This window comes from Balaenoptera musculus, chromosome 4, assembly GCF_009873245.2.
Source record: "Balaenoptera musculus isolate JJ_BM4_2016_0621 chromosome 4, mBalMus1.pri.v3, whole genome shotgun sequence".
Classification (NCBI taxonomy): domain Eukaryota; kingdom Metazoa; phylum Chordata; class Mammalia; order Artiodactyla; family Balaenopteridae; genus Balaenoptera; species Balaenoptera musculus.
The window spans coordinates 64,352,395-64,368,857 of NC_045788.1; the positions used below are offsets into that span (position 1 = coordinate 64,352,395).

Below are 16,463 nucleotides of genomic sequence, written 5' to 3' on the forward strand. Positions count from 1 at the left end.
ACCCCTTTTGAGCAGAAGTAGATGGAGAGCTTCCTGGGACACTTTTTCATCGCCCTACTGCCTGCCTTTGCCCATGCTATTCCCGCCACCACCAGGCTTTCCCCCTTGCCCACCCCTCATGGCCAGGGCCCCTGCCAGGCCCCATACCAGTGCTCCGGGAGGTGTACCAGAACCCTCTCTCATAGAGGGCTCCCTCCCATCATCTCCAGAAGCACTTCTGCTGTGCCTTCATCAGTTAGTTGCAGAGGTGTCTTTTCTCCCGCATTGAACCAGGAGGCAGCCAGAGGGCAGAGGTGGGGCTTCTCCCATGTCTGATTCTTCTAGAACAGAGTTGCTGCTAGCAGTTTACAGTTTTGCTGTTAGTGAGAACTGTTCATCATAAAGATTCCCTATATTTACGGTTGACAAAAGCAGTCTAGAGCCATGATGTTATTGCATCCTAACAATAGCCTATGTGGTAGGAAGAGTGGGTAGATCACCCCCTTGGGGCAGATGAAGAACCTGAGGCCCCAAGCAGGACGTGTCCAGCAGGAGATGACCAAGCCAGGTGGGGACAAGCGTGGGTGGTGGCAGGCGTCTCCCGCCTCTTGCTGGGTCTGCACCCCGAGTGTTCTGTACCCCTCCCTGAGAGCACAACCTGGCCACACCCTCTCGGCTCCTGTCTCCCGCCTGACTGAGCAGAGCGCATCAGTACAGACCATGGCATGCTCCCGTGCCAACTGTCCCTCCTCCCACCTGAGGCATGAAGCCTTCCCTCCCCATGCTGTTTCTCCAGATACTGAGGTAAGAAACGCCTCCCAAATTACCATCTAAGAGGCTGATCCAAGATACAGAGATGCTAGAAAGTCACATCTGCAGGGAATGGTTCTGTCTCCTCAGTCACGCTGTCCTCTCTCTTCGTATAGCTTTTGGACAGTGATCAGTTCACTGACTGATGATGGAGCCCTTCGACCCGTTAGCGTTTAGGGAGGACCTGCTGTGCACCAGGCCCTGACCTGGGCGCTAAGCAGGGCAGCACGAGCCCTACGAAGGTGCATAGGGCCCTGCACCCAGAGGAACAGCCTGCTGGACTGGCTTCCCAGAACAACTCAGACTGGGAATCGCACTCAGCAACTCCAGACAGACACCTCCCCAGATCTGGGGGCGCGAGCTGCTGGGCTCCCCGGGCAGAACCCTGGGGAGCTGGGGTGGGTTGTCGGGCAGGACTCACCTCTGCTCGCCTCTCCAGGCATCGTCATCATGATGACACTGTGTGACCAGGTGGATATTTACGAGTTTCTCCCATCCAAGCGCAAGACTGACGTGTGCTACTACTACCAGAAGTTCTTCGACAGCGCCTGCACGATGGGCGCCTACCACCCACTCCTCTTTGAGAAGAACATGGTGAAGCACCTCAACCGGGGCACGGACGACGACATTTACCTGCTTGGAAAAGCCACGCTGCCTGGCTTCCGGAGCATTCGCTGCGGAGCGTAAGCTGCCTGGCCAGGCCCCCTCACCCTTCTCCATCGGGCATTTTACAGCTGGTCTCCTGGCCACCCTGGGCCCAGGAAGGCTGTTCCTGAATGATCACTGCCTGCACTCCAGGCAGCAAGAACCTTCAGGAACCCAAGGGCAGGGATCCAGGCCCAGCCTGCCCTTTTGTCATGGGGGTGTGTGAATCGAGAGCTTCCCGCCACACTCATGCACACACGCCCAGGATTCCTTCCAGAGTCCTCTCTGCCCCTCCCCTGCACAGGTAAATGCAAGATCCACCTTTGCCAGCAGGGCTGCCAAAGCTGGGCTGCTTTCCCCACTGGAATGATGTTATTCTTGCAAACCGGTGCTCTGTCATGCTTGAAATCTATACCTAGACACTGATTTCATGTTTTAAACAAACTCTCCCATATTATGATTGTGCCCATTACAAGGTGCCTCTGAGGGGCAAGTACGTGTCACAAGGCATAGGAAACACAGTCAGTTCCTCCAGAACTAAGCTGCTCCTAAGGTCCATGCCCTGGGAGAGGCAGTGTTCCTATCCCTCCGGCTGGTTTGGCGGCCCTTGGCCTTGGTGCTGGTGAGCAAAGGGTCTTGATGAACCCACAGCCCTCTCCATATGTGAGGAGATGAGAGTACAGAAAAAAAGGTACTGTCTCCATCCTCAAGTTGCTTACAGCTCAGTGCGAGTGACAGAATGGATTCAGTGTGCCCGGTGCCCGGTGCCCTGTGGGCTTGTAGGGTGGTGGGCTTGCTGTGCTGTTATCTTTGCACCAGGAGGGGCCACACACTTCCTGTGTCAGTGGGTCGCAGAGGGCTTCACAGAGCTGGAGGCTGTGGAGTGGATTTTAGAAGAGGAAAAACATGTCAAGCAGATTCTGTCTGAGTCATCTGAGATGTGTTTTCCTTTCTGCCTTTATTACCCATATTTATTCGCTAAGATCTGCCTGAATTTACAGGTTCAAGTTATTTTTTGAGGAAGCCCCCTTCCTCATATCTGAGGCAGCAAGTGCAAGTGCAGCCCCATGACAGATGCCAGGCAAGCCAGATGCCAAAACCCTGATTTCCCCAGGCTCGCCTGGTCTGAGCCTAGCCTACCAGCTGGGTGTGCACACCAAATCGCAGCCTTCCTGTTTCATGCCTACCCCCAAACCTCCTGCAATCTTGTTTTTCCCTTTAGTCTTCCTCCTCCAAAATTACTTTTAATCATTTTCCACTTTAAAATGTCCTCACCCATTTTTTTTGACCTTCATGGGCCTTTTTGTGAAAGGTCTCTCAGGGACTGGGAATGTGGTTTCCTAGGACTTAAAGTAGCTCTCAGAGGTCAGAACCTTGGAGATCATGACTGATTCTCACCAGGTGTATCAGATTGCTGTACCCTCCACCCCTCCCTGCAAGGGAGCAACACCAGAGTCTCCAGGCAGAGGCCTACCCGCTGTGGTCTGTCTACACACTTCCTGGACCATTGTGCTAAGTCCCCTGCCCTGATGGGGAGCCACACTGGGCTGGACCAGGCTTCTGGACTCCCAAAGCTAGCCCTGTGTGCTCAAGGGCCTCGAATGTTTGAGCTCCAGACCAGCTGTTTTGGAGCTGGAGTCCTCATTCGCTGCCAAACCATTGGCTTGAGTAGGCAGTAGAAAGAGCTCTGGAGTGAGAAGCCCTGGGTTTTCAAAGTGATGTTCCCCTATTACTCGCTATGCCACCATGGGCAAATTCTCCTCTCTGAGCCTCTGTTTCCACATCTGTAAAATGGGTGATAAGCCTGCCTCACAGGTGCTGTGAGGGTTACCTGGCATATTGCAGGTGCTCAGTACATGCTGGATTCCTCCCTTCCTTTACTAAGGACCTGCTCTGTGCTCACATCTGGGCAGGACCCTGCTTTGAAGGCCACAGAGGGGGCCTTGTCCTGAGGGAAGTTGATGTCCTATTGGGAGGCTACACCTACCCTGCTTAGAACACCCTGGAAACCATCCGAGGGAATGGAGGGTGCAGAACGTGCCCCTCCTTCTCCCTGCCTGCAGCTTAGGCCTGATCTGCTCGGGGATGGGCAGAGCACTTGGGCCACTGGCTGCTGTGTAACATGAGTCTTTTCCATGTCTCTGGGCCCATGAATTCCTCACAATCTTTGAATCATGAGCACTGAGTGCAGAGGAAGGTGGCATTCCATCATCAGGAGAGAGATGGTGTGGACATTAAGACTACACTGGGTAGATGCTAGCTTTTAATTGTTATTATTAAGGGATCAAATTAATTTCATTCTGTGCTTTCTCTACATGGAAACTGGTAGAATGCAAATAAGATGTGGATATTATCATTAGTCTGATAAGATGTTTAATATTTGTGACAGGTAATTTAAAAATTATGACCGAGTCCTGTAGGAAAGCCACTGTCTCTAAGGTGTTCTGTCTTCTTCAGTAGCCATCTGTTCATTCTATATCATGAGGTCCTCAAATCCTTCTATCAATCAGATAAGCTATTGATATTGGTTTGGAGTTGAGACATCAATCTCAGAAACTTCTGAATCATGACTAAGCTAATTCTGAATTACCCAAAGATTATGTAAAATTTTAAAATAAATGTTTTTTAAAAAGCTTGTCCCTCTTTTCTTACTTGCTAAGGGAACAACTGCTCATTGTCAATTCTTGTCTCCAAAGAGGACACAACTGGAATTCCAAACCCCCAAATCCTCCCCCACAAGCTCCTCTGGCCTTTTAGCCTCTCTTTTCAACACTCCAGGAAAAGGAATGCTTACTTACATGGCAGGACAGCATCTTTGAGATAGTGACTGGTTTATTTTCTTCCTTTTGCTCTTGCTGGGATTCAAATGATGACGCTGTCGTTCATCCAACACCTCAGGGAAGGGCTGCAGTAGGGCAGAAAGCGAATGAAAAGAAGGTTGGTTTCAAAAGCCTAAAACCCTTAAAGGAATGATGTCCCAAGGGAATAGCCAAATTGTTTACACACAAATCCTGAGGAGGAGCAGGAGTAAGTGGAGAAAAACATAATTCCTCTTCCCCATGAACTGCCCACCTCCTGTTATGGGCTGGATATGTCCTCCTAAAATTCGTATGTTGAAGTCTTAACCCCCAGTACCTCAGAATGTGACCTTATTTGGAAATAGACAATTGGTTAAGATGAGGTCATACTGGAGCTGGGTGAGCCTCTAATCCAGTATGACTGGTGTGCTTACAAAAGGGGAAATTTAGAGGTAGACATGCACACAGGGAGAACGCCACGTGAAGATAAAGGCAGAAATCAGGGTGATGCTTCTACAAGCCAAAGGTTGCCAGTGAACCACGAGAAACTAGAGGAGAGGCATGGAAGATTTTCCCTCACAGCCCTCAGAAAGAACCAACCCTGCTGACACCTTGATCTCGGACTTCCAGTCTCCAGGACTGTGAGACAAAAATCTCTACTGTTGAAATCACCCGGTTTGTGGTGCTTTGTTATGGCAGCCCTAGCAAACAAATATTTCCCCGCCCCTGCTTATAACTCCTTACCTACAACAGAGTCCCCTGGAGTGGGGCTGGAAAGAACACTGAGAGGCACCAGGCTGTCTCAGGACCTGGAGAGAGGGCCCTGTGCCGTGTCCCCAGCCAAAGCTCTAGCAAGGACCAGCAAATCCTTGGAGAGTGAGGCTTTCACGGGTCTCTAGTCCAGGCAGATTGGACCTTAGGCGGCCTTGAAGAGCTCCCATGCCTGGAGAGGCGAAGAAGCAGCTGAGTGATGAGACCGTGAATGAGGGACCCCTGAGTAGTGTTGAGAGGTCAGCTAACACGGAAGACTACTCCCCGACCCCTGCACCTAATGCCTTAGCGTTGCAAGTTCCCTGGAACTCAGATGTAACACCATCTCGACTGAGATTGGGTTTCTGCCTTAATCTCAGGAGAATGGGAGCTCAAAAGAGGAGTGAAAGAAAAATAGATTTCAATTAGTTTGGAAATTGAGATTTGTGCTTGCCAAATTTACAGTGGCCTTAAATCTCTATAAGGTCCTTTCAACTGGTGAGCTGGGCCTTGGGGTGGCACTAGGCTTCTCCGTTTGGGTCTTGGGGGGAGCTTCTGCAACCTCCCCAGGCTGCCTTTCCCCTGGTTCCTACTTTGGTATCTGCTGGTTATTTTAAGGTGTGTATGTTAGGGGTGAAGGAGGAAAAATGGGACCCAGGCTTCTCTTTTCTTCACCAGCCACTTAAGGAGAAGAAAGACACAAGTCACAAAGAGAAAGACACAAGTCACAAAGAGAAAGACCAATAGAGAGATTCGTACCTGCATCCTCCATGCCCACCCCACCCATAGATCCCCTTACTGACTGAAGCCCGACTCCAGGCTCTTTGTTCTTGCAGAACGCTTCACACCTTGGCAAGTGTGCTTTACCCACACCAGTAATGGCTCCACAGCCACAAGCAGGAGGCGGAGAAGCAGTGCACTGGGACTCTGGGACTGCCACCCCCACCCTATTCCCAGCTCCCTGTGTGGCTTTGGTTTCTGCTTCGTCTGTGACTCTCACGGCAGCCTTCGAGGATGTTCTGTGATGTGATGGGGAGTGCATTATGGCCCCAGGGACACTTTCCACTCTAACTGGGGCAGGAACACCCTAACCCAGAATATTCATCCTTATGGGCTTGGGTAATGGCATCAGTTTCAGGAGAGAGGAAAAGGCCTCACCTGCACCCATGAAATCCCATCACCCAATGCGTTTATGCTGCCATCCAGTCCTTCTCAGGATTGACTGGAAAACAAGTTTAAAATGGGGAGAGGTATTCTATTCAGTCCAGCAAGTGCACAGTGAGCACCCACTGTGGCTGGCATTGGGAGACAGTGACAAAGACTCCCAGCACCTGCCCTCCAAGAAATCAGAGCCTGGGAGACTAGACCTGCCCTGTCTGTGTGTAGTAGTATCAGGTTCAAGTGAGAGAAGAGAGCTGCCATTTTCTGAAAAGCTAAGCCTGGAAAGTATGGTTATTGTTGTTAGGCATGAATTTATAACTGCATAGAAGAAAAATACTATGCAAATGCCAAATATGAAGGAATATGATCATACAAGGTAAAAGCACAATAATGAAGTTATAGAAGAAAGATTCATTTTGGCTGGGATCTGGGGAGTCTTAGTGGGTGACAGTCTTGAGGGACAGGCAGGATTCCCCCTTTTCTCTTTAAGGAAAATGCTTTTCTTGATTATAAAAGTTACACATATTTACTGTCAAAACACAAAATCATGAAGAGGAAAAAGTCCATCTCCATCCAAAGATAATCCCTACTAGCAGTTCCCAAAGCTACAGTAGTCAAAACAGTATGGTACTGGCACAAAAACAGAAATACAGATCAATGGAACAGAATAGAAAGCCCAGAAATAAACCCACACACCTATGGTCAATTAATCTACAACAAAGGAGGCAAGAATACACAATGGAGAAAAGACAGTCTCTTCAATAAGTAGTGCTGGGAAAACTGGACAGCTACATGTAAAAGAATGAAATTAACCATATACAAAAATAACACCATATACAAAAATGAACTCAAAATGGATTAGAGACCTAAATGTAAGACCAGACACTATAAAACTCTCAGAGGAAAACATAGGAAGAACACTCTTTGACACAAATTGCAGCAATATTTTTTTGATCCACCTCCTAGAGTAATGAAAATAAAAACAAAAATAAACAAATGGGACCTAATTAAACTTAAAAGCTTCTGCACAGCAAAGGAAACCATAAACAAAATGAAAGACAACCCACAGAATGGGAGAAAATATTTGCAAACGAAGTGACCAACAAGGGCTTCATCTCCCAGATATACAAACAGCTCATGCAGCTCTATGTCAAAAAAAACCCAATCAAAAAATGGACAGAAGATCTAAATAGACATCTCTCCAAACAAGACATATAGATGGCCAAAAAGCACATGAAAAGAAGCTCAACATCACAAATTATCAGAGAAATGCAAATCAGAACTACAATGAGGTATCACCTCACACCGGTCAGAATGATCATCATCAAAAAGTCCACAAATGATAAATGCTGGAGAGAGTGTGGAGAAAAGGGAACCCTCCTACACTGTTGGTGGGAATGTAAAGTGGTACAACTATGATGGAGAACAGTATGGAGGTTCCTTAAAAAACTAAAAATAGAGCTACCATATGATCCAGCAATCCCACTCCTGGGCATATATCTGGAGAAAACCATAATCCAAAAAGATACATGCACCCCAATGTTCACTGAAGCACTATTTACAATAGCCAAGACAAGGAAGCAACCTAAATGTCCATCAACAGAGGAATGGATAAAGAAGATGTGGTACATATAAACAATGTAATATTACTCAGCCACAAAAAGGAATGAAATAATGCCATTTGCAGCAACATGGATGGACCTAGAGATTATCTTACTAAGTGAAGTAAATCAGACAGAGAAAGACAAATATCATCTCTCTCATATGTGCAATCTAATTTTAAAAAATGATACAAATGCACTTACTTACAATACTGAAACAGACTTGCAGATATCTAAAACAAACTTATGGTTACCAAAGGGGAAACATGGTGGGGAGGGATAAATCAGGAGCTTGGCATGAACATGCATACACTACAATATATAAGATAGATAACCAACAAGGACCTACTGTATAGCACAGGGAACTCTACTCAATATTCTGTGATAACCTATATGAGAAAAGAATCTAAAAAGGAGTTAATATATGTATATGTATAACTGAATCACTTTGTTGTGCATCTGAAACTAACAGCATTGTAAATCAACTATACTCCAGTAAAATTTAAAAATACATACATACACACACACATATATATGTAGAAAATGCAAGAAAAAGACCATATCCCACTTTTTTTTTTTAATTTAAAAATATATCATAAAAATGCCTCCAGATCATTTAGGCAGCCAGCTGTGTCAGGAATCAGTCCCATCCACCAGCAGATAAACACTAGATCCAGGACCCCCTGGCCCTGCAACCATCTACCCCAGAACCCGGCTCTGCCCACTAGGGGGCCAGCACTAGCCCTGGGACCCCCTGAGGTTCTGCAACCAGCCAGCTCATGACCTGGTCCCACCTACCAGTGGCCGGCAGCCAGGGCACAAGGTAGGGCCTGGCAACCAACTGGACCGGGGACCAGCCACACCTAACAGACTACCAACAGTAGTCAGTTTTATGTTTCCTATGCTTGGGGTTATTTGAGCTTTTTGGATATGTAAGTTTATAGTTTTAATCAAATTTGGAAAATTTTTGGCCATTATCCTCAAACCTTTTTTCACTTCCTCTCTCTTTGTTCCTTTGGAAACTCTAATACAGTAACAGATTGCTTAATGCTCACTGATGCTCTTTCCATTTTTTATAATTCTAATTTTTTCTGTTTCATTTTGTATAGTTTCTGGTGTTACATCTTCAGGTTCACTAAACTTTTCTTCTGCAATGTCAAATCTGCCGTTAATCCTATCCAGAGTATTTTTCATCTGAGATATTGCAGTTTTCATCTTTCTGCTACTTTCTTGAAAATATAAAATATACTTTTAGCAACTTTTAATGTTCTTATCTACTAATAATATCAACTTTTATTTCTGGGTCAGTTTTGATAGATTTTGCTCCTCATTATGGGTAGCTTTTTCCAGCTTTTTTGAATGTCCTGGTAATTTTAGACTGGATGCCAGATATAAATATTTTCTTTTTGGGTGTTAGATACTTCTGTAGTCTAATAAATATTCTTGAGTTTTGTTCTGGGGTGCAAGTAAGCTTCCTGGTAACCATTGGTTCTTTTTAGGTACTGCTCCTAAGCTCTGTTGTTTCTCATTTCTCAGGGATCACTGTTCTTTGTTACCTGATTTCCAATGTCTTCAAAACTGTATTTTACATTTTTTGTAGTTCTTTAGCTGTTTCATGCAGGAGGGTAAATCAAGTCTCTTTATCTTGGCCAGAAATTGAAACATCTCTTCATTAAAAGTTGAAGTGAATAAATGTTATAAGAGTTATACTTAAGCTGAATCTGGACTCATTCAACCATTTGGCTCTGTCTCAGAGACTGGAGAAGGGATACTATGGGCCTCTATTTTCCTCATTGGTAAAGAGCCTCCAGAAAAGGGCCTCATCCAAAGGGAAGGGGACGGAGCTGAGGTGAACCTGCCTGGCTTAAGGTCAAGGGGCCACAGTAGGAGGGGGTTGGATGCTGATTGTTCTATAGCCCTGTCCCATGGAATAGGAAGAGAGGACTGTAGTGAAAGTATGAGAAGACCTTGTAAGTTCATACTCCCCAAAATATCTATGGGATACTGAAAACGCAGTGTGGCGTGAGCAAGTAAGGAGAAGCAGCCAGAATGGCTGGTGCCTGGCACTGGTGCTCGCAGAAGAAAAAAGAAGAGGACAGTGATGGCTGTCATGAAGACATCCACTTCCTCTCAGCCCTGTTTCGGTAGAGATTTGTGGTAGCTGGAGCTTCTATTAAAGGGCCAAGGTCAAAGCATGAAGCGAGATTTTGGGAAGCAAAAATGGCCTCTGACAGAAAAGTTCCACATAAGTGTGTGTGTACATACTCAGGTCAACCAGGAGAGGGGTGGGGGGCAACATGATCGTGGGAACCGCAGAGTAGTGTGGTTGCTTTGAGTAAGTGCATTTTCAAAGACTTTAGCTACAAAAGTGACCCACTCTTTCCAGACATGAGATGTGGTCTATCTTTCTGTGGTGCTGAGGTCTGTGTTTGTCTCTATGACTACATCTTTGCCCTGGGCAGCCTACAGGTGGGCCTCTCCAGCGGAATAAACAGGGTCAGGGCAGAAAGCCCAAAGCTCTCACTGTGCTTCCTCAGAGGTTTGTTTTTACCACTTGCCAAAAACGATTGAAGGAGTCTTAAAACAGGTGGAAAAAACTTACATTAAGTTCTTTATCGGGAAGCTCTGAAACCCACTTGTCAAAGGTCTATCCCAAGGCAAAATTAAAAAAATGGAAAAGGACCAGTCTTAGGCACAGCACAAAAATAGCTGAAAGTCTGTTAAATTCTGCAGCTTAGGTTGAGACAAAGGCTGTGAACCTTCTTGAATGTCTGTGGAAGTAGATCAAAAGGGAAATGTGTGCTAGGTCTTTACATGAATACCGTTTTTCCAAATAGGAAATATCCCATTCTTGGAACATATTGCACAGCAAAAGTGGGTGGCCCTGAGCAGCACTGAGTAATAAAGTAGTATTCAACTGAGAGTTCTAGGTGAAAGTAAAAACTTAGAGAAACCCTGAGTAGCCACTTTTACAATAAAATAATCCAACTGTAGTAGACCATAATGCTCCAGGCAGCGCTTACCAAGAGAAGGGAGTTAGTGGTTTGGCCTGTGGTGACCATGCTGATCTCACTGTCTGCCATACTTGGCTAGCAGTTAGTAATCTCAGCTTTCTTCCCTTCAGTTTCACTCATGCGAGTTATTTCTCACCAGACCACGGTAAATTCCATCAGAAGCCACACAGCAGTATTTCATGTTTACCAGCTAGAAGAACACCAACAGTGCTAGCCCACTACTCAAGAGTGGTAACACTTTCTAAATTTACCTTTACACTGAAGTTTCTACTATGGCCTAACTCAGCAAGCTTCACTTAGGACAAACTCTCTAGTCCGGAGCTAAAGTTCACTTAAAACTCTTTGAGCCTAGGGCCCACCGATCCTGCCGGCTATCTCTTTGCACCCTCTTCTTCTAGAACTTAAAAAAACAGTAAATTTGTTCCTTCATTCATCTATCCATCCACCCATCCACTCATCCATTCAACTGATGAATATTGGTGCCTACAATGGGTCCAGTTCTGTGATGGAGTTACAATGATAACATTGACGACAACAGTGACAAGGAGAGTGATTGGCACCAAAATGACAATATAGGAGACCCCAAGCTCTTTCCCTGCACAAAGACCGATAATTAGACAGCTAGTCATGAAGAAAAATAGCTCTGGGAGAGCTCTGGATTCCACTTACGAAATTTTAGCACATAGTGGAACAAAACCCCTGAGAATAAGTGCACAAGAAGAGAAGAAAATTAGTTTCATCATGCCTGCATCATCCCAGCCCTCAAGCTGGCACTTCTTAGTGCCAAGAGGGAACTTCCCAGCTAGAAAGAATTCTCCTTTCTAGGAAAGAAACAGTCAGGTGAGCAGCTTCTCCAGCCTTTCTGGGCGCCACACAAAGGATCTGCTTAGGTTTCACCCCACAGACAGGAAAAGCTGAGATGTACAGAGATGGCTAGGAACAAAAAGAAAAGCGGTCATAGAGTGGGAGCCATCACAGTTCACAGTGACCTGCTCTATAGACAAACCCAGCAGCCTTTGCCACTGAAGAAGAATCAATGGCTAACACAGCTGCCACAGACCCCCTGCAGATTTCACCAGCTTTTGCCCTATAGGTACTTGTGCTCGCTGAGGCCAGCTGCCTGAGTCCCTCCCTGATCCATCACCTTCCCCACCCCCCATATCCCGTCTCCCTCCAGAGCCTAGGAACTGCACTGGCAGCTAGCTCAGGCCTCTGAGGCTGCACCAGTGTGAAACACCAGCTTAGACCCCTGCGGATGACCCCTACTGCTGTGCGTGCACTCACAGCTAGCCCCTCCAGCTCACCTTTATGCTGCCAGCCTGACATCCATCACTAGCCTTCACCCAGCGGCACACCTTGGGGGAGAATGTACAGCCACTAGGAGAGCATGCTGACAGCCAGGGCTCCTATAGCTCCTTGTGGGCCCAGATCAGGCCCTGTGTTATGTCACTTGCCTGAACGACTGTACTTCCCTATAGCTAGAGTTCCTCCAGCTGTGCACCTGTGCACCTCCAGCCCAATCCCCCTCACCGTGAAGTTCACACAGCCAGGGGAGGACTGTACAGCCATGGGAGAGCATGCTGATAGCCAGGGCTCCAGTAGCTGCCAGTGAGCTTACAGTTGTCCCTGGCCCTTGCTGCCTACACTGGCCCCCAGCATGTTGTGTGTGCCTGCAACTGGCACCTGCCATGATATAGGCACCTGCAGCTGGCCCCTACAGCCAAGTGTGTGCATACTATCGCCACTGCCTGCCCTGGCCCCTAGCTGCTGGACCTGCAGACACCACTGAGGACCCCAGCAGCTCTTGCAACCACTGCAGACTCCCCACAGTCCTTGCCAAGGACATACAGTTGTTGACGCTGGGAACCCCAGTGGCCTGAGCTGAAGAGACATGATGCCCCTGATGGACCTCTGTGCTGCCACATGCCACCAAACTTGGCACCCTGCACCACTAGACCTGACATCACAGCATGCTCTAGTGTGCACCCACCCACAGGTGAAGGTCTTCCCTTACCAAAGTCAGTCCACAAAGTTTGGAAGAGGCAACTGCTTCTTTAAATGCACAGACACCTAAACAAGGCTACCAGAATTATGAAGACTCAGAAAAACATGACTCCATCAAAGGAATATAGTAAACCTACAGTAACTGGCCCCAAAGAGATGGAGTTCCAGGAATTGTCTGATGAAGAATTCAAAATAATATTTCTACAGATGCTCAACGAGTCAAAAGAGAACATGGATTAAAAATTTAATGATAGGGGAGGACCTTCAAGATGGCAGAGGAGTAAGACACGGAGATCACCTTCCTCCCCACAAATACATCAGAAATACATCTACATGTGGAACAACTCCTACAGAACACCTACTGAATGCTGGCAGAAGACTTCAGACTTCCCAAAAGGCAAGAAACTCCCCACGTACCTGGGTAGGGCAAAAGAAAAAAGAAAAAACAGAGACAAAAGAATAGGGACGGGACCTGCCCCTCTGGGAGGGAGCTGTGAAGGAGGAAAGGTTTCCACACACCAGGAAGCCCCTTCACGGGCAGAGACTGCGGGTGGCAGAGACGGGAAGCTTCGGAGCCACGGAGGAGAGCGCAGCAACAGGGGTGCGGAGGGCAAAGTGGAGAGATTCCCGCACAGAGGCTCGGCGCCGAGCAGTGCTCACCAGCCCGAGAGGCTTGTCTGCTCACCCGCCGGGGCGGGCGGGGGCTGGGAGCTGAGGCTCGGGCTTTGGAGGTCAGATCCCAGGGAGAGGACTGGGGTTGGCTGTGTGAGCACAGCCTGAAGGGGGCTAGTGTGCCACTGCTAGCCGGGAGGGATCCTGGGAAAAACTCTGGACCTGCCTAAGAGGCAAGAGACCATTGTTTAGGGGTGCACGAGGAGAGGGGATTCAGAGTACCGCCTACACGAGCTCCAGAGTCGGGCGCGAGCCCCGGCTGTCACCGTGCACACCAGAGATGGGCATGAGACGCTAAGACTGCTGCTGCAGCCACCAAGCAGCCTGTGTGCAAGTGCAGGGCACTATCCACACCTCCCCTCCCAGGAGCCTGTGCAGCCCGCCACTGCCAGGATCCTGTGATCCAGGGACAACTTCCCTGGGAGAACACATGGCATGCCTCAGGCTGTTGCAATGTCACACCAGCCTCTGCCGCCACAGGCTCACCCTGCATTCTGTACCCCTCCCTCCCCCCCGGCCTGAAAAGAGCCCCCTAATCAGCTGCTCCTTTAACCCCGTCCTGTCTGAGCGAAGAACAGACGCCCTCAGGTGACCTACATGCAGGGGCGGGTCCAAATCCAAAGCTGAACCCCAGAGCTGTGCAAACAAAGAAGAGAAAGGGGAATCTCTCCCAGCAGCCTCAGGAGCAGCGGATTAAATCTCCACAATCAACTTGATGTACCCTGCATCTGCGGAATACCTGAATAGACAATGAATCATCCCAAAATTGAGGCAGTGGACTTTGGGAGCAACTGTAGACTTGGGGTTTGCTGTATGCAACTGACTAGTTTCTAATTTATATGTTTATCTTAGTTTAGTTTTTAGCGCTTGTTATCATTGGTGGATTTGTTTATTGGTTCAGTTGCTCTGTTCTTTTTTTTTAATACTTTCTTATATTTTTATTTTAATAATTTTAAAATTTATTTTAATAACTTTACTTATTTATTTTTTCTTTCTTTTTTTTTCTCTCTTTTCTTCTGAGCCATGTGGCTGACAGGGTCTCGGTGTTCCAGCCAGGTGTCAGGTCTGAGCCTCTGAGGTGGGAGAGCTGAGTTCAGGACATTGGACCACCAGAGACCTCCCAGCCCCAAGTAATATCAGTTGACGAGAGCTCTCCCAGAGATCTCCGTCTTAATGCTAAGACCCAGCTCCACTCAACGACCAGCAAGCTCCAGTGCTGGACACCCCATGCCAAACAACTAGCAAGACAGGAACACAACCCCACCCATTAGCAGAGAGGTAGCCTAAAATCATAAGTTCACAGACACCCCAAAACACACCACCAGACTCAGTCCTGCCCACCAGAAAAACCAGATCCAGCCTCACCCACCAGAACACAGGCACAGTCCCTTCTTCCAGGAAGCCTACACAACCCACTGAACCAACCTTACGCACTGCGGGCAGACACCAAAAACAACGGGAACTACGAACACGCAGCCTGTGAAAAGGAGACCCCAAACACATTAAGTTAAGCAAAATGAGAAGACAGAGAAACACACAGCAGATGAAGGAGCAAGGTAAACACCCACCAAACCAAACAAATGAAGAGGAAATAGGCAGTCTACGTGAAAAAGAATTCAGAGTAATGATAATAAAGTTGATCCAAAATCTTGGAAATAGAATGGAGAAAATACAAGAAATGTTTAACAAGGACCGAGAAGAACTAAACAGCATACAAACAATGAAGATGAACAACACAATAAATGAAATTAAAAATTCTCTAGAAGGAATCAATAGAAGAATAACTGAGGCAGAAGAACGGATAAGTGACCTGGAAGATAAAATAGTGGAAATAACTACTGCAGAGCAGAATAAAGAAAAATGAATGAAAAGAATTGAGGACAGTCTCAGAGAGCTCTGGGACAACATTAAATGCACCAACATTCGAATTATAGGGGTCCCAGAAGGAGAGAAAAAGAAAGGGACTGAAAAAATATTTGAAGAGATTATAGTTGGAAACTTCCCTAATATGGAAAAGGAAATAGTCAATCAAGTCCAGGAAGTGCAGAGAGTCCCATACAGGATAAATCCAAGGAGAAACATGCCAAGACACATATTAATCAAACTATCAAAAATTAAATACAAAGAAAAAATAATAAAAGCAGCAAGGGAAAAGCAACAAATAACATACAAGAGAATCCCCATAATGTTAATGGCTGATCTTTCAGCAGAAACTCTGCAAGCCAGAAGGGAGTGGCAGGATATATTTAAAATGATGAAAGGGAAAAACCTATAACGAAGATTACTCTACCCAGCAAGGATCTCATTCAGATTCAACGGAGAATTTAAAACCTTTACAGACAAGCAAGAGCTAAGAGAATTCAGCACCACCAAGCCAGCTTTACAACAAATGCTAAAGGAACTTCTTTAGGCAGGAAACACAAGAGAAGGAAAAGACCTACAAAAACAAACCCAAAACAATTAAGAAAATGGGAACATACATATCGATAATTACCTTAAATGTAAATGGATTAAATGCTCCATCCAAAAGAAATAGACTGGCTGAATGGGTACCAAAACAAGACCTGTATATATGCTGTCTACAAGAGACCCACTTCAGACCTAGGGACACATGCAGACTGAAAGTGAGGGGATGGAAAAAGATATTCCATGCAAATGGAAATCAAAAGAAAGCTGAAGTGGCAATTCTCATATCAGACAAAATAGACTTTAAAATAAGGACTATTACAAGAGACAAAGAAGGACACTACATAATGATCAATATGGATTGATCATAGGGATCAATCCAAGAAGAAGATATAATAATTGTAAATATTTATGCACCCAACATAGGAGCACCTCAATACATAAGGCAAATGCTAACAGCCATAAAAGGGGAAATCGACAGTAACACAATAATAGTAGGGGACTTTAACACCCCACTTTCACCAATGGACAGATCAACCAAAATGAAAAAATAAGGAAACAAGCTTTAAATAATGCATTAAAGAAAATGGATTTAATTGATATTTATAGGACATTCCATCCAA

General features: G+C 46.4%; 1 protein-coding gene across 1 annotated transcript in view; it reads left to right on the forward strand.

Annotated features, from left to right (window-relative positions):
• The window catches only part of ST6GAL1 (ST6 beta-galactoside alpha-2,6-sialyltransferase 1), a 44,877-nt gene extending 40,806 nt beyond the window's left edge, over positions 1-4,071 (forward strand). The window contains exon 7 of the mRNA XM_036850654.1: positions 1,229-4,071. Coding sequence (XP_036706549.1) covers positions 1,229-1,476 — 248 coding nt within the window. The 3' untranslated portion in view covers positions 1,477-4,071. The remainder of the gene's footprint in view (positions 1-1,228) is intronic.
• The last annotated feature ends 12,392 nt before the right edge of the window (positions 4,072-16,463 follow it).